Below are 23166 nucleotides of genomic sequence, written 5' to 3'. Positions count from 1 at the left end.
AGTGGTTGTTGGTGAAGTGCAAAAGAGGACGACAGTTTATCTTTGGACTGAAGCAATGAGATTCTCCATTTATTTGAAAACAACCTGTCACAAAAGAGAGCATTGAAAGCAAAACCAGAATGCTGGATTGGAGACTTATATTGAGAAATATCTGAGGCTTTTTATAGAGAAAAATGGTTTGTTCTGTCTGATATTGTGGATGCTCTCAGGGTCCAATCCCTTTGTGAATCTTGCTAAACTCTGTGAGATCTTGTGGCCACGAATTCCACAGATTAACGATCGGGTTTCTAATGCAAATATTTGCATTCAGAAATTCGACATTTGCTTTCTACAAATACACTCCGCAGTATTAACTTTAAAATGTGCCGTTTTTATAAACATCAAGTTCACTAGCATGTTCACGAAGAGCAAACATCAGGAAGGCGAACGCAGTTGAAGGGAGCTTGTGTTTTTATTTGTGGATCTATATGTTCGGAGGTGTTCTCTGAGCTCTGTGTAATTTGCCTGACATTGCCTCGTCTTTCTCTTCTCCCTGCCCGCTTTTCTCTCTCAAGCTTGTCTGAAGCATTTCATTCCATTAGGGAACCTTTAATTGGCCTAATTTAGTTAATCTGTTTATGTCTTTCTTTGTAACCCGGGGAGAGTGTGTAAGGTAATTAGGAGGTTGAGTGAAACAGGCGCATTGTGAACACACGGGATTTCATGTTTGCATCAATCATATGCTTGTATGTCACTGGTGTTAAGGTGTATTCAGGATAGCAAACTTTAATCAAATCTAAGTGCAAAATAAGGGAGACGTGCGAGAGGCTGGCACTGTAGCCCAGCCTTGGAGAGTTTGCCTCTTCGTTAGAGAATGCAGAGACTTACTCTTTTTGATACTCCTTGTCTGCCTTAACTGTCACAAGGGTCAGAGTGGTTCACCGTGGTTTCCCAGATGTTCCATCCGATCAAGACTAACAGGAAAAGATAGGAGAGCACGTGAGGTTTCCTGTGTAGCAATCACAGCTCCTTGCAGTGTTAGTATCTAAGGGTTGGGTTGCTTCCCCCCCCCCCTTTTTTTTTAACAGCCCTTTCCATTAAATGAGGAACACGTGTTTTTCTTTAAAGAGTTACTTAGCTCCTGATCTCTGATTCGGGGTCCTGGAGGTAAAACTCTCTGCCCAATTGACTCATTTTTCTCCTGCCTTTTGGGGATAATACATCCAGATCTCTCTGTGGATACTGCCCGAGTGGGAATTTAATCCCTAGAAATGCAAGATCTGCTCCCCAAAGGAGCCCGAATGCCAATCACGGTCTGTTCAGGGTTTGTCTTCAGAGAGTTTAAGGCCTCAGAATCTCAGTATCTGAGTCCTGTCTTGGCGTTCGGCAGATGGATTATCAAAGATCAAAGGTTTGCATGGTGTACAGTCTGGCCGTAATTTAATCTGCTGAGTGGGCGGCTGGTTAATGCTCCTACATCCAGGGTTTCACTTTCACTCCCAGTCTGCGTCTGGCAGCTCAGCGGGACCTTGCTGCCTGCATTGTTGGACTGTCTATGCCATGGAGATGTACATGTGTCTATTCAAGTGCTGTGCTGTCTTCTGCAGTACCTTGGATTTGCTCCTAGTCTTCAGAAATCCCGACTCCTCCATGAAATTATATTGGCGCTCCACCTGGGCTTGTTGAGCAGGAGAAATGCAGGCGTGTTAAGTCTCGATAGGCCAGAAGAGTGCAGCCTCCAAAGCTCAGACAGCCAGTAACTTCCTGGTTCTTGTACTCTGAGAAAGTCAGTAATATATTTCTGGGGCATCTGTGTCACCACTGGACAGCAAACCATGTGCATTATCCTGAAGGATGCCAAGGAAAAGTGCACGTGCTTGGAACGAAATCTGCCAGCAGATCAGATCGATTAAGCATCTCCATTCTCTGCAGAGCTACTCTCAGGGCTTATCTCAGCTTGATCCGGCATGGGTGTGCAAGAGGGGAGAGGGCAAGGATTCTCCCATGCACCCCACCCCAGGCCGGGGGCTGGACGCAATCAGCGTCCTGTAAACTCTGCAGTGCTGGTGCCTGATTCAGCAACGAGGCGTGTGTGGAAAGTCAAGCAGGTGCTTTACGTGCTTTGCTGAATCGGGGCTCTACTTTCCCTCTGCCAGGGGGTGAGGTGGTAGTGCTGCTCCCCAGCTGCGCACGCCCACAGCACCGACCTCGCACAGGGCAGGGAAAAAGCTGATCTAGCAGCTGTGCTCCCAGGTGTCGCAGCAGGCATTAAGCCTGGCCAAGCACAGAGCCCCTGCTGGCGTGAGGCGTGTCCCCACATCTCCAATGCCCAGCTGGGGCGGAGGAGACACAAACAAGCTCTAACAGAGGAAGGATTGGCCAGTGGTTAGGGCATTAGACTGGGACATGGGAGTTCCCTGGTCTGCTACAGAGTGACCGTGGGCAAGTCACTTGAGTCTCACTGTGCCTCAGTTTCCTCATCTGCAGAATGGGTATATGAGCATTGCCTTGCCACACAGGGGTGAGTAAAGACTGTGAGGGGCCCAGATGCTGTGGTGGTGGGGACAGAGAAGAGGCGTCACCATTACAATGATCATTAACCTGTTCCAGCTTTAGGGTTTTTTTTCATAAACGACTCTAGCCTCTTCCCTAGCTGAATTCTGACTCTGCCCCTTAGTATCATGTGGCAGCAACACCGCTAAGTAGGTACCACCCCCCGACTCCCATTGGAATGACTTTAAGATCTGGTAGGGGGCGCCATCAAATCCTAAAGAAATGGAATTTTTTGAATCCCTGCTTGTGTGTTGGAAGATTTTCACTGGAAGAATCAGGGCATTATTTTGTTACAAAGAAATGGATACAAATGTAAGGATCCCTGTCTTCAAAAGGGCACATGTGATTTAGCGTGGCTGCATACATCTAGAGCATGGTCATCAGCGTCAATTGCACCAGGATCTTCCGTGCTGAATGCACAAAACCCTACCCATTCCTTTAGCAGGCAGTACGTAGCAGGCTGTTGTAGTTGCTGGACATGGGCAGTAGAGGGAGACATCACGACATGGAGTGAGCTAGTGTATTGTACAAACGCTTCCAAACCTAACCTGTGCGCTTACACTCAATTTGTGAGCACGCCCCAGGTGCTGTGTGCGTGCAGTCAGGAGCATGCACATCTGGACACTGTAACTTAGAAAATGGGGACCAGAATTCCAACAGATGTCGTTTTCTACTCTTTGGTCACTGGAAAGAGTCATGGCCTTATAGTTACAGCTCAGGGCGGTGCGTCGGGAGATGAGGACTCTTGCAAGTTCTGACAGATTCTTTAAATGACCCTTGTCAAGTCACTTAACTTATCCTACCTTGGTTTCCTCATCCATAAAATGGGGACAATGCTACTTTCCTACAGTAATGGTCATTAAAACCAGGACATCTCTCCTTTGCAACTGTTAAATTTACCATGGCATTTTCCACCCTAAGGAAACTGAGTCCTGTAAATACCAAAAGGGGCTGTATAGCTTAATTCATTAAGGCTTGCACAGTGATTTGCAAGCCTCCGATAGACGGTGCTGTCAAACTGAGAAGCATTCTACTTCTTTCTGGCTTTTCCTCATTTCTCTCTTTCTCTGAAATTTGTAGAGTGAAACAGACCATGACATAAAAATTCTTCAGGCATTAGCGTGGCACGGACGCTAAGCTGTAAATCCATCGGTACTCAGGTGAACAGCTGAATGAAGGGGCATGGCTGGCAGAAGCCTTGTAACCCCAGAGATCGAGATAGCATCCAAATTGTTGCAAGAGTGCTCTGTGTCTGTATATAATGTAAATAGGTAATGGATCAGTAAGGTGCCAGGAGATGAGGCTCAAGAACACATCCCAGAATATATTGGCTGTTGTGTGCTGCAGATGGCATCCTCTGTGCAGCTCTTTGCATGAGATTCTCCCGTCGCAGGTAGCGTGAATACGTCGGCTAGGAGCCCCGGAGATCGGAGTGGAGGGAAGAGCCTCGCGGTGAGTTTTGCTCTGCTGTGCCACAGACCGAGCTCTGCTGTGCTGAGGGGATTTTTGCTCCGAGCTGTGAGTGAGGCTATGAAAACCCCTGGCTTGGAAAGCAGCAGAACAATAGGAAAGTGGAGGACTTAGACGAATGACTCCAGGGAAGCCCCACTCAGCAGAGGAGAGATCCAGTCTGGTTTGTATAGGAAATGGCACCATCGCCCGCATTAGAGTTTGCTCATCTTCTCCAAGCCTGCGTCTGAAGCCCGGGAGGTCCCGCTGGCTCTGTGGAGTGACCTGATCCCTTTCCAGATGACAGGGACACTGTAGGCAATTCTTGCTCTCTTTAAATATTGCTTTTTCTAGTAGACATTGCGAGGCCACGGCACTGGTGGGAGGTGCCGAGTGCCACCCCAGAGACGGACGTGGTATCCCACAGACCAGGACTAACGCTCATGACACCTCCCCACCCTCGGCTTCCCTGCCTTTCCCCACCACTGCACCTCCAGCCTGACCATTGACAGGGAGGAGGTCGTTCCATCTCCACCCCCTGCTCTGGCCTCTCTGCTAAGAGTGCCGACAAGGCTGCCAGATGGGCTGGTGGCTTTTGTGATGTGGGTGCCCGTCCCCCGGGAACTGGGCTGAGACCCACCGAGCCCATTGCACCAAACAGCCCTCAGGTGGTAGCAACGTGACTCGTAGCTGCTCTGGATTCAGGCTACTGACCCAGAGGCAAAAGGCTCTGTGCCCCATTATCCCTCCAACATGCTATTCAGCCCGACTTACCAGTGTCTTCCTGCACCACAAAGGCCCTGTTCTGGGTCCAGCTGGATGCTGGTAACGCCCACCCCGAGGGAGCTGTCTGTTTCTCAGGCAGTAACTTGAAATTGAAGCCTTCCTGCCTGTTGAGCAGAAGGCTTTTGTATTCACTTGGGGCTCTGTGCAGGGATACTTCCTCCCTCATAGCAACATCTCAGAGCAGTGCAATTAAACTTTAGCTGGAAGGGCAAGCCTCTTCCTCCTCCTTCTCCAAGCCTGTAACCAGCCACTAGGGGATGTAAGAGCCCAATGCATGCCGCACTCTGCCCTTCCCCTCTCTTTCTCCTGCCTCCAGCGCAGGTCTGACCAAGGAGTGACAACCCGGGTCTGTGCATGGCAGGGCACATTCTCGCCTACTGCGTCATCCATCCATCCTGGCAGCTCTGGATCATTGTGCAACAGATGGGCTGCAAGAGATTAAATTTTAGCAATTGCCAGATGGGCGTCACTTGGGGACAGAAATCTCCTGGCTCTCCAGGGAATGGGAGCAACATGGCATCAGCAGGCCAGACTTTCCTGCCATGCCTAGGTGCTTTAAAGCAAGACCCGGTTACAGGAAGCTGGACGTAGGGACAGGAGACTAGGGCAGTCTCCACGGTCCAGTCACTCCTTACCCTCGATGCTGTGAATGCCACCAGATAACTAGCAGGGATGTGAATTCCTGTCCTAGGAACTGAAATGAGATAGCTCATTTCACTGAGCTGCCCTGGGTTTGCATTTAACTAGAGAAGAAAGGCTGCATCATTCACCCCCTGAGCTATCCAGCCCGTCCTGGTTTTGACATTAACAGGAAGGGAGTGCGGCCTAATGGTTGGGGCAGAGGAGTGCCAGTAATAAGATCTAGTTCTTCTATGGGGCATTTCCTCAGTAGATTTCAAGGAGCTCAGCATCATTAGTGCCATTTTACAGATGGGGAAACTGAGGCCCAGAGCTGTGAGGTGACTTGGCCAAGATCACGCAACAGAGCAGTGGCAGAGCCAGGAATAAAACCCAGGTCGTCTTAGTGTCAATCCAATGCTCTACCCACTTGGCCACACAGACTGTGGAGTACTGATTCCAGCTGTGCCACTGATGCAAACACGTGACTTCACTTCTCTGTACCTCAATTCCCCATCTGTAAAATGAATACAATTAATAACATTTACCAGCCTCACAGGTTATCACGGAGCTTTCTTGATTTAGAACGCTGTGAGATCCCCAGCTGAAACATGCTCTATATGTGCAATCTGGGATTATTCTTGATCAGGATCTTTTGACAGCTCAAGGCTTAACAAATGTTGCCACTGCAATTACTTTTACACAGTTTGATGCAGTCAGGATGCCAAGAAATTGGCAGTAACAAGGCTACGTGACCTTTTAAAACTAGCAAATCGGCTCTTGGACTTCAATCGTTCAACCAGAAATCGGTTGTGTTGTGAACGCCTTGCGCTTGAAGTTACAGCTGTGTTCAGCAAGCTGCTCTCAGTGCTTGTAGGGTCTTTCTCCATTAATTCACGTTGGTTTAGGGCTTTCCTATTTTATATTTAGGGCTTTCCCTTTTGATTTTTCTTTATGATGATATTACCATAGCCCGGAGATGCCCCAACTGAGACTGGAGCTTCTGCTGCTCTAGGTTCCATATCAACACACAGTTAGAGAGAGTCCCTGCTCCAAAGAGCTTACAGTTTAAGATAGGGAGAAAGAAAGTATTATTATATAAGGGTGTGTGTGTGTGTGTGTGTGTGTGTATATATATAGATAGATAATCTATCTATATCTATATCTATCTATCTATATATATATAGGGAGACAGAAAGTATTAATATAATACTTGTATCATACCCATGCTGCAGATGAGGAAACGGAGGCACAGAGAGCCTCTAGCAGAGCCAAGAATTGAACATGCCTCTCCAGCCCAGTACCTTAACCACAAGGCCATCCTTTCTCCTTGCTTATAAATAAACATTTGAACCGCCCAGCTGTAATGAGAGCTGGTTGCCACTGCAGGTGAGCTGTCAGCAGAGGCCAGTTGGTGGCGCTCCGGCGTCGTGCTGGCAGCTGCTTCAGCCAGAGGAGGGTCATGCCCGTTTTGTGATAGTTTTTTGTCTGTCCTGCAGTGTGTCTTCTTCAAATGCTGGTTTCCAGTTGTCATCGGGGGAATGACACAGCTCCCTTTCCCTCCCAAATGCACCTCCTAAACACCACTACCTTTGATATCCAACAGGACAGGTGATAAATGATGCTTGTAATGTAGTGGCTAAGGGTGGTACAGCTCTGTGTCCCTCTAGTGGGTGGGGCAGATTGAACATTTTCTGTCTATATTGTTTTTGACTAAATGAAATTTTTCGTAAAATGTGTATGCTTTCCATGGAAACGCTTCGTCCAAACACTTAATACTCAAAAATCAAAAATTTTCAACACCAACACCAAATTTTTTTTTATTTGGAGACAATACTGGAGTCTCTTATGGGAGTTGTAGTTTGGCTGCCTCATGCCTCCATTTTTCTTAATAGGACATGCTCCGCAGTGGACTTCAGTTTCCATGATGCACTAGGGAGGCTCAGGAAGAGTGTAGAGATTGGTGCATCATGGGAGATGTAGTTTGGTCACTTTTTTTCATTTTAGTTGAAATTTGCTGAGGGGGACATTTTCCGACCAGTTCTAAATAAGACCCCTACTCCTGCTGACAGCTAACAGAAAGTCTCCTTTATCTCAAGTGGTAGAGGCCTGAGGTTTTTTTTGTATTGGGATCCAATGTTCCTGGGTTCTATCCCTGCTGCTTACCATGATGTCTGTATGTTTGCATGACGGGATTTAAATTGAGTCTAACAGATGTGATCCCAAAGCAAATACAGTTTCAGAGTGTGCTGATGTTGTGAGAGGCAGTGTTCTTTAGACTCCTTTGGCGCTCGGTCGGGGTATAAATGGCTATGTACATATTCTAAGGGCTTGTCTACACCCAGCCGCTAGTTCGGCTGCTGGGGATCGAAGTTCTGGGTTCGACTTATCGTGTCTGGTCTGGACGCGATAAGTTGAACCAGGAAGTGCTCGCCGTCGACTGCGGTACTCCAGCTCGGCGAGAGGAGTACCGCGGAGTCGACGGGGAGCCTGCCTGCCGCGTGTGGACCGCGTCTGAACCGCGGTAAGTTCGAACTAAGGTATGTCGACTTCAGCTACGTTATTCACGTAGCTGAAGTTGCGTACCTTAGTTCGACTTGGGGGGTTAGTGTAGACCAGGCCTAAGTGTGGATCCCCAGCTAACAGAGTTGCAGGAAATCACAAGCTGTTGCTGGTGAAGGAAACATGAACCAATATCATTTTTACCAGCAGTTGCTGATCCTACAAAGAGGTTACAGTGAAAAAGTCTATTTGCTTTGAGTTTAGCTGAAACGGAAATGTCTTTGCTATCGGCCCTTTATTGGAAGATGGTTACGTATTCATTCTCTCGTTTGAAGGGAACAGTTTATTATTCAGAGAGTGATTTTTTTGCCCCTCTAAATTAAATCTGAGACTGACACTCCGTTCCTTAGCTAATACACTGTAAAAGTCCAGAGACCATTTTCCTGACTTCCTGCAACTTCTCCCCCAGCCTTCTCAAACTAAGCTTTAACAAACAGACCTGCAGCTAATTGTAAGTGTTTGACCTAGGAGATATTCGCTCCCTAGGAGGGAATTTTTTTTGTCAATGGAACCTGTCTGAGTAACATGGTAGACAGTTGCCTGGTGAAGCGGATGGGGTTTTTTGTTTGGTTGTTGCAAATAGCAAACGGGTACAAAAAACCTTTGCTCTTCATCGCAGCTAATTTCAGCCGGCGCTGAACAATCTGTTCCCACAGTCATCAAAACCTATGTAAACATGGCAGATTGACATTTCCGCTTAGCAGTTGCTCCTTTGGGGATTGCACCGGGGTTGCTGTTTCTTTCCACATTTTTGGTTTGCACAGGAAGCCTACAAAAAGAGCGTGCGAGTATGGTGGTGGGGGGGTGTTATGTGTGTGCAGGTATCTCTGATAGCGTGTGCGTGCATGCAGATATCTATAATAGCACATATGGCCATGTGCGTGTGTGTGTATACCTTCTAGTCTGAAACATCCAGACTTTATTTGCTCAGTAATGATATGTTCTCTGGAAAAAGCTCATAATCCACCAGTCATTGACCTATCTGCAGAAAGCCATTCAGATGGCAGCAGGAGCAAATTAGTGTAATTAAATGCTGTTTCATTTATTAATATTCCTTATTGTGTTTCATCCCAGCCAGCTATATGTGATCACTTGTCTGTTTTCTCATTACTTACTGTTAGTTTAATTATCGCTGACCCAAACGAAAGGGAGAGGGGCACGGGGCATTGGTCCAGAATAGACTGTATTGTTAATGGACAGGAAGTGACCGTTAGCAGAGATGCTGTCACCATGATCAGCATATTTCCAGTTTTGAAAACGAGCACCTGAAATCCACAGCTTTGCTTTGCTGATCTTTCTTTCTGAAGCTCACTGCTGCATAAACAACATCTTTGATATCTGGTCTCTACAGGCCTGATCCTGTAGTGATGGGACTTCGGTGGGAGCAAGGTTTGGCCCTAGAGATTTTTGTGCAAAGCAATTATTATCTAGAGAGGTCTTATCCTGCGAGGTGCTAAGCACCTTTAGCTGCTGTTTGAAGTCAAAGTGGGCCGGGAGCACTCAGCACCTCCTAAGCATGTACATGAGCATTTTGTTTTTATTTGCCCGATGCCAGCCCCGACAACCTGGTCTAATGTGTGACTTTTTGTAAGTGACTGACTTTGGAATGCTCCGCTTACGTGCAACATCTGGTCCTGCATTGCTGTCTCATTTCCAGCCAGATGGACTGAGGCACAAGGAGGTCAAATGACTCATACAAGGCCACACTGGTGTCAGAAGCCTCTTTGCTCCTGCAGCTAGACACAGGCTCTGTGATATACTCACTGGGCATTAGATCGAGAGAGAGAGAGAGAGAGAGAAAAGAAGAGCGATTTTCCTCCATTTAAACCGTACATCTTCCCCTCCCTCCCCCCATGCTCTTCTCCAGTTCTCAGAGAATTTATTCTTTGTGGGACAAATAGACCACCAAAGAAAAATGGGGCTACATTTCTGCTTAACCGCCAAGCCAGAAAGAGGAGTTGCTCTACCCACACTAAGCTTTTGGTAACAAGGTGAGTCGGCGTAAACACAAGGTTGCCCAGTAAAATCAAGCCCCGCAAAGAAATTGCCTCTGTCCATGAACTAAGAGTCTGAGCTGTGAAATAATTTGAGCTCTTAAAGGCACACATTTCCCATGCACAGAGGTGTGCATTCAGCGGTTTATTGCAAGGGGAAGCCAAGAGAACCCAGAACAAATTGCATTCAGCCCATATAATTTAATTAGATCTACAAAAAGGTAACACTGGTTGCCTGGGGGATTTGAAGCTCGACTAAGAATAGCTTGGTGGTCTGCTTAAAAAAAAAAAAAAAAAAAGACACCCTCCCCCCCCCCCTAAGTTTTGTGCCCCTGTATTGGTGAAGTTACCACATTTTATTCATACATACCTCAGCTTGAATGTGCCTGGATAGTGTACTTGTGTGGTGAGTCTTTCTCCGTAGAGCAGAATAGTGATTGTTCCAATCACCAAAGTGAATGATGCCATCAGACAGCGCTGAAAGATCTATTTATTTCCAAAAAAGGCCATTTGTTTCTATCACTGAATTAATTTTCAATAGGCTAGAACTGTCCCTGGTTTCTTTCTGGCTCGATATTTCTCCCGGTGGGGAGTTGATGCATTCTCCCACAATAAAATCCACGTTTTCCCCTTCTCCCACCATGAAGGTTCCCCATAAATCAGCTTCTCTCTGTATCTAGGCTCTAATTTTCTCTTGCATGGCCTCCCACCCTCTTTGCTCAGCCCAAATGTCACTGCTAGCTTGTTCCCATCACTCATTCCTGCGCTGCTATAGCGCATTAGTGAAGACACTACTACGCCGGCGGGAGAACTTCTCCCATCGGCATAGTTAATCCACCTCCCCGATAGGCGGTAGCTAGCTCTCCTGTCTACACCGGGGGTTAGATAGGTATAACTGTGTCACTCAGGCGTGTGGATTTTTCACACCCCTGAGCAACGTAGTTATACTGATATAAGTTTGCAGCCTAGACCTGGTCTAAGCAAGCACATTTCTTTTCAAAATGAAAGCGGTACAGAGAAAACATAATAGCAATAATAAGCGTTCCTATACGCCTGCTAAAAGTTTACCAAAGGTCACCCATCAGTCTTATGGGGCCTCAGTAGGCCAAAATCTTCCAGCCTCTCCCAGGAAAGCCTGGAGCCCTCCTTAGACAGAAGGTCTTGTTTGTTTGGTGGATCAGAAAGCCTGTTTAAACTCAGGCTGTTTATCCAAAGTCCTTTCTTTGTTGGTCTCTGGGGAATCCAGTTTGAACCAATATATATGAGCCTCTCCAGGCGGTGGTACCTCTGTGGAGGCGTTACACCCTGAGTGAATATGCCTAATTACCCCACAGTGTTCTTAGTTCCCGGGGGTCTGTGGTTCCCATCCCCCATGGAGTTACAGACAATCCCCGGACTACTGGGATAAATAAACTGAATAGAGTGAGAGCTCCCAAAGATACTGCAGGAAATTGCCATCGCTGTCACAGCGACCCACCTGCTGTCCTATGTTGTTCCTAGACAAAACAGTTGCTGCAAAGAAATTCATTTTAACTTTTATTTAGGGTAAAAACTTGGCTTTTTGACAAAATGAAACAAAATTGTAAAAAAAAAACTTCCATTTTTGGTTGCTGAAAAAAGCATCTTACCAAATCCCATGGAAGCTTTCAAAGAAAAATGTCAATGAAAATAAAAAATAATAATTTTCATTGAAATTTTTCATGAAAGAGGAAAATAAATTCCTAACCAGATGTTCCAGGCAGCCTTTCAAAGTAGGGCACCAATTCATTATATGTCACCTTTCTCTTACTGCGCAGCCCTGTGCATTTACAGCAGTAGATAAATAATCCTAATGATGCACCGTTAGAACTCGAGGTTTGGCTTAGATCCTTCCATCACAAAAAGTACTGTAGTTAAAACGTCGAGAGGGACTAGTGGTAGCTTGTATAATACCAGGAAGGGCTGGAGAGAATTAGCTGATGTGTTATGGGTAAATGTCCATAATTGCTATGGTAAAGTTACTTCTCAAAATAACATTCATAGAATATCAGGGTTGGAAGGGACCTCAGGAGGTCATCTAGTCCAACCCCCTGCTCAAAGCAGGACTAATCCCCAGACAGATTTTTGCCCCAGATCCCTAAATGGCCCCCTCAAGGATTAAACTCACAACCCTGGGTTTAGCAGGCCAATGTTCAAACCACTAAGCTATCCCTCCCCCCCCCTTTTTTTTTTTTTTAATGATAAGGCGACCACCGAGATTTTTTTTTTTTTAACTTAGAATCAAAGCATTAGCCCAGAAGACAGTTGTTATTGGGTCAAGAGGAAACACGTTTGGTTGCGGTTATTATACTGAAACGTCTAACAATGAGATGTTTTTGCGACGTAATTGGGTTTTTCTTCTTCTGTTAGCTGGGTGAAATGAGAAGTTGTAGCAGCCATGTTCGTTGTGGGCATGTGGATGGTGAGTTCTAAGGGCAATAGCCAATGAGAGTGTAAGGATTTGCATAGTGTGCGAGTACCAAAAACTATGATATCTATCAGTGAGTCAGTAGCAATGCAGCGTCCCTGCCCTCTGATTGGCTTAGACCATTCCATGTTGGTATAATCCACAGAACTCTGACATTAACTTGTCACCACTGTGTGTATGTATCAATTGTAGCTGCTGCTGAATGTGGTTAACCATTTTGCTAACCAAGTGTCTGAATATAAATTGGCCAACGTGTAACCATTTCTATTAAAGTGCATTTCAAAAGTAACCCAACTGCTTTGTCTGCTTTTGCTACTGCCAGGTTTCCTAGGATGAGATTCGTAGCAGAATTCATTGATATAAAGCACCTGATTTTTCAGCCCTCAGTCTATATGTGCGTACAAACAAAATTGTGCGCGCACACAAACACACGTGAGCTGCATGTTTCAGATGCAAACGCTTACCTACATCCTTGAACACCTCTGCATGCAGAAGGGTTAAAATGTACCCCTGAAAAACCCATTCACCTTAATGGAGTTTGCAGGTGCACATTCTGTAGGTGTTAAACATTTCAAGACATCCGTGCAGGTTTTTGTACCTGCAAAGTGTGGGTGAATAGATGTGAGTGTGCAGTTTTTGCATATGCACACGCAAGAGGGAGCCAGACAGAAGATCAGCTGAAGATCTGGCCCAAAATGGGATCCTTCCTTATAAAACATGCAAAATGGAAAAGCTCAAATAATAAAATGCTAAAAGATTCTAACTCATGGAGGAACTTTAAGAAAGAGAGGCAGAGTGGTGTATTGGAGACCTACGTTCTATTCCTAACTTTTCTACTGAGCCACTATTAGATGTTAGGCAAGTCAGTTAGTCTCTCTGTGCCTGAGTTTCTCCACATGTAACATGGAGATCTCTATCCACCTGTATAAAGTGCTTTGAGAGCGTTCTAGGAAGGTAGCTACTGAAGTGCAGAGTATTATTCCCACTGCCTCCAACCCACTAGTGTCTTGGCATGTACATGCAGTAGGGTCTGATGCCAAACCAATTGAGATAAAAGAGCATTTTCCCCCTGACTTCCATGGGCTTTGAATTAGGTCTTCAAAAGGAAGATGCATGCAGTGTGGTGCTACCTGATACATTGCATCCTATTGGTCTTGAAATCTATGAAATCAGCAGAGACTCCCATATTAGATTTGGAGTATGAACTCTTCTCGTAATGTGTCACAGGAAGAACGGTATTAGAAATATTGGGTCAGAGCTAAGAAAATCCCAATTATCCACTTGCTCCACATCGGACCATAACAAATCAGTGCACTAAACCCCATGTTCTGTGGTGGTAATGTCAGTTTGTCAGGGCTAGTGTTATTGTGACGTCATTGGAAGTGTGTTGGCTGCATTTAACCGACATCTTTAAGCCATATGGCATTTCTCCACCTTCTTCTTTGTGTTGAACTGCCTGTTCTTTCAGGTTTGGAAGGATACAAATCTGTGTCTTGGAAATAATCTGATCATTGCTTTCCTTTTTATTCTGCAGTCTACATGGAATAAATCAATTAATCAGAACTGGACAAGTAGCATAGCCAGATGTGGAGATGCCATTACAAAAGAGCCTACTGCTGCTGTGAATGGTACACTGAAGCCGCCTTCTAATGCAGGACAAAAGCTTTTGCTACAAGCCCTGGTGTACAATGCTGTTACGGTGGGTGTTTTCAGTATTTTAGTGTCAGCTGCTTGTGCACTACGGTACATTTGTTATGTGTCCCTTCGTCTCCCTGATTGTAGAGGAAGAGAAAATATTTACCCCATAGAGTTCATCTCAGTTTGCTGATTATGGTTTTTGTTCCGTTGCCCAAGTATATCACTGCATGTCATGTGTGATTCGCATACGTGGGGAAAAGTTGTTTTATTTTCAGGGAGTCCTCTGTGTCTCTCTCAGAGGTCCAGCAATCCCCCTGTTCTCACTGCCTTACTTTCCTCAGTCCTTGTGGTCTTGAATTGGTGGCCAAGGGGGGAGTGGAGCAGATTCCTTGTTAATGAGGTAGAGAGGCTGCCGTGTTCTTATCTGGGGAGCAGAAATCAGGCTCCAGAGAACAGATTTGGGTTTTTTATGTAGCAGTGCAGTAAAATTACACATAAAATGAGTTAGGATCGACAGTAACCAGCATAGAGAGTTATTAAGATCTATTTTATTCCAACCTGGAGAAGGAATTGCATTTTTGCTTATAGAAAGAGTCAAAAATCAAGGGTTGTTTTAAATTCCTTTGAAAGGTAGTGTAAAGCCATTTCCATTATCCTTCGTCTACAGATCAGGAAAAAATTCAGGTTTCATAGATTCCAAGCCCAGAAAGGACCACTGTGATAATCTAGTCTGATCTTCTGCATAACATAGGCCATAGGGCTTCCCAAAACAAATTCCTAGAGCAGATCTTTTAGAAAAACATCCAATCTTGTTTTAAAAATCCTTGGAAAATTATTCCAATGGTTAATTACTTGCAACATTATAAATTTATGCCTGAATTTGTCTGGCTTCAACGTCCAGACATTGGATTGTGTTATATCTTTCTCTGCAATATTGAAGAGCCCATTATTAAATATTTGTTTCCCATGTCGATACTTATGGACTGTAATCAACTCACCCCTTAACCATCTCTTTTTTTAAGATAAATAGATGGAGCATGTGAGTCTGTCGCTGTAAGGCAGGTTTTCTAATCCTTCAGTCACTCTTGTGGCTCTTCTCTGAACCCCCTCCAATTTCTCAGCATCCTTTGTGGGCACCAGAACTGGACACAGTATTCTAGCAGGAGTTGCACCAGTGCCAAATATAGAGGAAAAATAACCTCTCTGCTCCAACTCAAGATTCCCCTCTTTATGCATCCAACGATCACATTAGCTCTTTTGGCCACAGAGTCATTTTGGGGGGCTCATGTTCAGTTGATTATCCACCACACCCAAATCTTTTTGAGAGTCACTACTTCCTAGGATAGAGTCCCCCGTCCTGTAAGTATGGCTTACGGTCTTTATTCCTAGATGTATACATATACATTTAGCTGTGTTAAAACACATTCTGTTTGCATGCACCCAATTTACCAAGTGATGCGGATCGCTCTAAATCAGCGACCTGTCCTCTTCATTACTGACCCCTCTCCTAGTCTTTGTGTCATCTGCATATTTTATCAGTGATGATTTTACATTTTCTTCCAGGCCATTGATAAAAATGTTAAATAGCGTAGGACCAAGAACCAATCCCTGAGGGACCCCACTGTAAGCACACCCACTCGATGATTCCCCATTTTCAGTTACATTTTGAGACCTATCGGTTAGCCAGTCTTGGATCTATTTAATGTGTGCCATATTCATTTTATATAGTTCTAGTTTTTAAATCAAAGTGGTGTGCGGTACTGTCAAACGCCTTGCTGAAATCTAAATGTATTACATCAGTGCTTTTACCCTAAGAACCAAACTTGTAATCTCATAAAAAAAAAAAGATATCAAGTTTGTTTGACAGGATCTATTTTCCACAAATGCTTGTTGATTTGCGTTAATTACATTACCCTCCTTTAATTCTTTATTAATCGAGTCCCATATCAGCTGCTCCATTATCTTGCCCAGGATCGATGTTAGGCTGACAAGCCTTATAATTACCTGCGTCATCCCTTTTATCTTTTTTAAAATATTGGCACGTTTGCTTTGTTCCAGTCGTCTAGAACTTCCCCAGTGTTCCAAGACTTATTGAAAATCAGCATTCACATTTCTGATGTTGTGTTCTCAAATTTAGGAATACAGATGTATTTCAATTAAGCAGTTGCTAATATCATAATCTGTGTCAAGGCTCCATTGAAGCAATTTGATATAAACTCAGCTGACTCTGTAAAGCAAGAGATTTGCCTGGTGTTGCTTTAAGATTTTGTCTTCTGTCCTCTAATAAGTACCTCCACCTATCCTATGCTTCCTTCCTAGATAGCAGTGTGAAAATCAGTTATACACAGGATGTAATTAATGTTGTGTAGAGAGTTGAGACAATGTTTTACAACCCAATTATAGAGTGTCATTTACATCACAGTTTAGCTACCCATCAGAGTTTGTCAACAAAAGGAGAGAAGTGTTAAAATATGTAAATGTTACACAAAATTGGCTTAACTGGAAAGCCGGAGAGTTACACATAGGATAGTTCACTTCCTTGTTTTGGATTGTTTCCTTTCAGTAAGTGAAGTTGTTAACCAGCAAAGGCAATAAACGTTGAAAAGATTTTAAAGCTAATTGTCTAAGAGCTCTCTATGGGCTTCCAAAATAGAGAAATCTGCTTAGTTAACAAATTTTAGTCTAATATAGTAACTCCCTGCTTAAAAATAAATGCAAAGGACCCAAGAACACAGGACACAGTTTAAATGTTGCATGAGTGAAATCGTTCTGTTCTTTCCGATTCTAAGGGCTTTGTTTTATAACAGCTTTTGCCGATTACAAAATAGGATGAAGGTAACTAGCAAATATTGCTCTGCTTGTACCCTGCAGCCAACGTTTTCAAAAGGGAATAGTCAGCTTGGGTGCCTCATGTTTTGGGTGCCCATCTTCAGATGCCACAAAGGGGCCTGATCCTTAGAAAGTGCCGAGCATGCACCTTCTGAAAATCTGTCCCTTTAAGCACCTAAAATCACGAGGACTTTTGAAAATCTCAGCCTTTGTCTCTAGAAGGAGAGGGCCTTGTGGAATCGTTGTAATGTACGTGTTCCAATTTCAATATTTGATAGCTAAGGACTTGGGGAATATCCTTAAGAATCTGAAGGCATCCATGTTATTCTAGGCGGTGTCGCCCTGTGGACAGAGTACTGGACTCTAGAACTCAAGACATCTGGGTTCTATTCCTGGCTTGGCTACTGGCAAGCCAGGTGACTGTGAGCCAGTTACTACAATGCTTTGTGCCTCAGTTTCCCCAGCTCTACAATGGAGGTAATGATGCTCACCTCCTTTGTAAAAATCTCCTTTGAGATCTACTGATGAAAAGTGCTATGTCGGAGCAAGTTATTACTACTGTTGTTATTATAACATTGCCAACTCTCACAATTTCACGGTTGCTATATTTGCTGGGTTTTTTTTTCTTAATGTCCCAGTTCCTGGAGTCATGTGATTATATGAGAATCTCAGCTTACGTTTAAAAAATAAAAGGTACATTTCGAGCCCCTCGTGCTTGAAAAAATGAATTCTCAAGGCTCAAAACCCAAAGGCAAATAAAAAGAAACCCACACTTTTCATTTTTTTAAACTCTCATTAGTTTTTGGAACCTGATTCATTATTTTTGAATGCTTGGGGTTGGCCGTACTGCTATCCAGCCACTTAATGTCACTGTACACTATTAGCCATACCTCTAAGCTAACCCCTGGTATAGTTTGCTAGGATCCTGGAGTCTAGTCCCCTTTCTGCTGCTGACTCACTGGGTAACCTGTGGAAGTCTTTGCACTGCTCTGTGCCTCAGTTTCCCCACCTGTAGCTATATGTGTTGTGAGGCTTCCAAAGCATCTTGAGGTCCTGTGATGGAAGGCGATCATAGAATATCAGGGTTGGAAGGGACCTCAGGAGGTCATCTAGTCCAACCCCCTGCTCAAAGCAGGACCAATCCCCAGACAGATTTTTGCCCCAGATCCCTGAGTGCCCCCCTCAAGGATTGAACTCACAACCCTGGGTTTAGGAGGCCAATGCTCAAACCACTGAGCTATCCCTCCCCCCAATGATGTATAAGTGCAGAGTACATGTATCTGGATGTAGTTCTCCTGCCCAGTTTACAGTGTGAATTCTGTTATGCCCACTGTGCTCATTCCCGAGAGAACGCTTTCGCTGTTGTAAATGAGCGCTCTGCGCCTAGCGTCTGGACTGGGGATCGGCAATCCACACTGGGGAGGTGAATGCCATGCCCTGCGTGTGTTGACTTCAGATTTGCAAATACATTTTATAACACAGTCTTGGGAAAGCCGTTCCAACCTTGCTCACTTGCCAAGCTCAAAACCCAGAATATTATTTTTTTCCCTGAAATCATTGATGGAATCACAACCGTCTAAAACCATGTGGACAAACGCCCGGAAATGCTTTGGGCTACTGATCTGAATAGGCTTTTGTTAGATTGTTTGTCTTTTAAAATGACACAGCCTGATGTTTATTTTTTTAAATGACGTCTTTGGTTTTGGGTATACAGTGAGCTCTGTCTCGGAGCTGCATGCTTTATTTCCAACATTAATTACCAAAAGCTGATGGAAAATGCAATTAAACTCAGCTGGCATTTTGGAAAATCTGGTTGGGTTAAAATAGCATCGCTTGACTTTAGACCTGAAAAGAGAAGCTTGGAAAAGTTGCCTGCATTGAAAAAGACCATACGCTCTTGTTTCTGAGCAGAACAAAGCTGTTCCGCCATAAAGCCATTCTGACTTTGGCTATTGCTCATGTTACAGCATGAGCAGTGTTTAGACTCCAATCCAGTGAGGCATATAAAGACACGCTGAATTTTAAGCATGTGCGTAGGCCCATTGAAATCAATGGGATTACTCACGTGCTCCCAGTTAAACACGGGCTTCTCCGTTTGTCAGGATCCAGGGGCTGAATGATCTGAATTTAGTCACTTTCTCCCTTTGTTTTCTGCTTACTAACAGAATGAAGTGATGAAAAATCAACCACCCATCAGCCTCCATCAAGTGGAAGCCGAGATCATCGTCCATTCCGATTTCTCAGCCTCTGACAGAGACTCTCCGCTTCACACGCTGGACGCTGAAGAAATGGATCCTGAGGATCACAACCCAGAAAACGACCCCTCTGATGAGCAGCCCCTTCACACCTCCGCAAACGCCAAGCAGAATGTCAGCAAAGCATTAGTGGACTGCCAAGGCAAACCTGAGCTTCAGACCCAGGATGCCCTGTTAAGTACTGACAGAAAGACTAACAAAATGGAAGCTGTCGGCCCTCTTGGGCTCACCAATGGCTTCCACAGGCACGGAGAAAGTCTGGACTCTATGGAAAGCGGGGATTCGGACTGTCTTCAAGAAGGCAGAGGGAACGTACAGCCAGTCAAGTGCCAAGCTTTTCCCACAGGCCAGCAGGACGCCCCTCTGTGTAGTATCTCTGCGCTAATCAATTCATCCTCAGCATCTGAGAACGTGACGCGTGTCCATAACCATTAAAGAGGAAATTAATCTGATTTTGACCATGGGAGAGCTAGAAGAAGTAGGTGTGAGTTACTGGGGGCCAGATCCGGAGAGATACTGTGTGCCCTCATCTTGCGGTGAATTCGATGGGGGAAAGAGGGTGCTCAGTACCTCAAAGGCTCAGGTTCCTGGACAGGTGAACAGCCCTAAATATACACGAAATAAATCAATATGTAGATTGCCGTGGGCCCAATTCAACTCCCATTGAAGCGCCTAAAACAGAACCTTCAGCCTGTGCCATTGTTTCCTTTTATTCCATGATGGGGCGTGCCGGGACATTTTTCACGGTGGAAAGAGGGAGAATACATTAAGCGTATCTTCCCCAATGTTGCTCTTCGCCAGGGAGGGACCCAGCCTTGCCTAGCCCTCTTCAGCTTTGCGATGCGTTTTGCGAAGCAGGCACCCAAAGGGGTTGAAACAAACGCCAGCCGAAAGGTAATTAGCCGTAACCAGTGGCCTTCTCCGCTCGCCCATGGTTAAAATGATTTTAATAATCCCTTTGTACACTACCCCAGTAAATATTACTAGCAGGCTGATGTAGTGGCCTTTTATTACACACTCTGCGAGTGCCTCTAACAACTTGTATTATATAGAACCTTCTCCAGCATCTCGGTCACTTCACCAAGCTGGACTTTGTGTTATGTAGGTTCTTGTACCTATCGTTTTAGGTACGTCTCTCTCCTTTTAATGTACGACAATGTATTTTTATTTCCTCGGAGCATCTTTATATTATTTAATTTTATAAAGTGGAGTAGAGTGTGGTATAGAGTAGCATTTTTACTACTTCTCTCTTTATTTTTTTCCTCCTTAACAACACAACTACCTCATGTCTGTTGGAGAAAAAAAAAAGCAGTAGATTGACTCTTTTGTTATAGTCCATTTTAGTTTTTAACTTATTCTTATACTGCCTTTTTCTAAAGAATATGTTTGCACTGGTTGTTGACTATTTTTTAATGAATAGTGCTGCAGGTCTGAAGTCTTGCTCTTTGTTTTGTTTCTTTGGAATCCGTTACGGCAGGACCACCTGCCCTAAGACTGGCGCGTCGGGTGTGTTTGGCCGTATAACCATGTGCTTCACAAAAAGGCCATCTCAGATGGGGCTATGGTTAGCAGCGTTTTGTTTTTACGGGACGTTTTCAAACGGGATTTGGGGAGCATCAGTTTGTTAGGACCCAACTTGAGACAGAATCATAGAATATCAGGGTTGGAAGAGACCTCATGGAGTCCAGTCCCCTGCTCAAAACAGGACCAACACCAACTAAAGAGACACTTTAAAGAGGCCAGACTGCCTGAGGGTGGGTACTCAACAGTTTCTGAAAATCGGATCCCTTTAAAGTGGCTCAAATTCGGCAGCCAAAATCACAAGTCGCTTCTGACAATCTTGGCCAAACTGGATTTTTAGGCTGGGTGTAGCCTTCGAGCGGGGGCGTCCGCTTCCCTGCTCGAGGAGACTGACTTACTCAGAGACGACCCGTGCCTGCGATAGTGGGGGGCAGAGTGAGGGCAGCCGGCTTCAACAATGTTACTGAGCATGCTCCATTCGTGTGAGCATGCTCAATACAAGCCAAGCCGCAGATCTGGGCGGGGGAAAGGGGGCATATGAGCCTTCCGCCACGCATCACCTCTGCTTACACTAGCTGCCATAAAGCTAGCGCCCTAAAAATGGAGTGTAGCCACGGGCGGGCGAGCTGTGGGAGGGGCTAGCCTTCCCGAGTACAGACCAATGGCGCGTACTCGCGTAGCTAGCCTGTTGCACCGCACTCCGCTCCATTTTTAGCATGCTAGGTTGATGGGCCGTCTCCTCACGCTGGGATTCGCACTCGGCGCGAGGACATCCCCTTAAAAGGACAGTGCCACGTTAACAAAAACCGTTCGTTCTTGTTCAAATAGCACCTTGAATGATCACAGACAGACTTTAAGTAATCTCATTTACTCTTCATTATCTAGGCTGTTGACTGAGGGCATTTCTCTCCGCTTGACCCATTGAAAAGAATTTCCCTTAATTCCTACCCTGTCTCGGGTCGCTTTCAGATTCTCAAAATGCAGCTTTGAATAGCGAACACTGCAGACTGGGCCAAATCCTGAGAGGTGCTGAGGATCTGCACTTCCCATTGAATTCATTGGAGATTGCGGGTGCTGAGCAGATGCTCAGCATTTCTTCGGATTTAGCCAAAAAAAAACCCCAAACCCTGCTTCCATTGGAATTAGCCAGAAAAATATCATGGAGAGCCTTTGTGTTGATCTGAGGCTTTGTAAAAAGTTTTTACATCTCAGTCCAGATTGTGATACAGGATCACCCTTGCGAGCAAAGGGTAACCTTGTACTCCACAGGCAGCCCTGTTAGCTACTCAGATACCCAGGGGTGGCTCCAGGCACCAGCGCTCCAAGCACGAGCCTGGGGTGACAAGCTGCGGGGGGCGCCCTGCTGGTCCTTGCAAGGGCGGCAGTCAGGCAGCCTTCGGCGGCATGCCTGCGGGAGGTCCGCCGGTCCCGTGGATTCGGTGGCAATTCGGCGGCGCGTATGCTGAATCCGTGGGACCAGCGGACCTCCTGCAGGCATGCCGCCAAAGGCAGCCTGCCTGCCGTGCTTGGGGCGGCAACAAAGCTAGAGCCTCCCCTGAAGATACCACTTCATGCAAGAGTGTTGCAGTCTGGCCCTATAACTGGAGCTGAATTGACCTGCCTGTGTCCCTTTAATTCGTCATTATTTACTTGCAAAAGGTCCCATTGGCAGTGACTTTCGTGGGCAAGAGTCCGCAAAGGCCCCTGTTTCCTCTGTTTTGTTAACGTGGATGGATATGAAGGATGCCTTCCTCTCCTATCAACTCTGACGGTGAAGAGGGAGGGGACTCTCCTGTCCTGCCGTGTTTTTTCTTTCCATGGTGCGTGCCTGTAACTCCCATTCATGTTCATGGCATTTACTGGTGCCTGTCAAGGAAAGAATCAGATCCCTCTTGAGCGGTCCGATCCTGCCCTGCCTACTCGCTTTGACTCCAAGTGGAACCGCATGTGTGTGTGTACAGTGATAGGACGTACTAAAAGGGCCCGGTCCAACACCCATTCAAGCCAATGGATCAGGCCCTGGTAGGCTCTAACCTGAATCTGAGGACCTTGCTTTCCCCTGCCTTTGGGCCACCCTTCTCTAGCATATAACTTCTGTCTCCACTTTGTCTTTCCATGCCCTGCCCAGCCCCAAAGATGGTTTGCAGTCTAGCGTAGCCTCTTGAATGCCATTCCATGAGCAGCCACAAAAGTGTATGAAAGGCGACCTCCATTGCATCCCACCTACCTTGCTCCCAGTGCCACCCACACTGAAGGAGCAACAGGGCAAGGACGTGTCTGTACAGAGAGTTACTGTGCGGCAAGCCGGGGTATCCAGCTACAGCGCCCCAGCCTGGCCGTGTGGACCCTGCTACTCTGTGACCCTGCTTTGCAGTAGTTCAAAGTGCACCAGGGGACTTTACGTGCACGGCAGCCTAGACTGCTACACCCCAGCTCGCTGCCTCTCCATACAGACAAACCCTGAGATCCCTGTTGAACAGGCCCGTCATTCATAACCATCATTTGTTAGACCCTCAGGAATGCCCGTCCCAAGATC

The 23166-nt window shown here is 45.6% G+C and overlaps 1 protein-coding gene across 1 annotated transcript in view; it reads left to right on the top strand.

Annotated features, from left to right (window-relative positions):
* Positions 1-21973, top strand: part of IGDCC4 (immunoglobulin superfamily DCC subclass member 4) — a 119822-nt gene extending 97849 nt beyond the window's left edge. The window contains exons 19-20 of the mRNA XM_029910756.1: positions 13922-14086; positions 19020-21973. Of these exons, the coding sequence (XP_029766616.1) occupies positions 13922-14086; positions 19020-19544 (690 nt within the window). The 3' untranslated portion in view covers positions 19545-21973. The remainder of the gene's footprint in view (positions 1-13921; positions 14087-19019) is intronic.
* Positions 21974-23166: the final 1193 nt, after the last annotated feature.

This window comes from Terrapene carolina, unplaced genomic scaffold, assembly GCF_002925995.2.
Source record: "Terrapene carolina triunguis isolate 2854851 unplaced genomic scaffold, T_m_triunguis-2.0 Scaffold67, whole genome shotgun sequence".
Classification (NCBI taxonomy): Eukaryota; Metazoa; Chordata; order Testudines; family Emydidae; genus Terrapene; species Terrapene triunguis.
The sequence above is the reverse complement of the archived record's forward strand: the minus strand, read 5'-3'. Positions and strand labels throughout refer to the sequence as shown.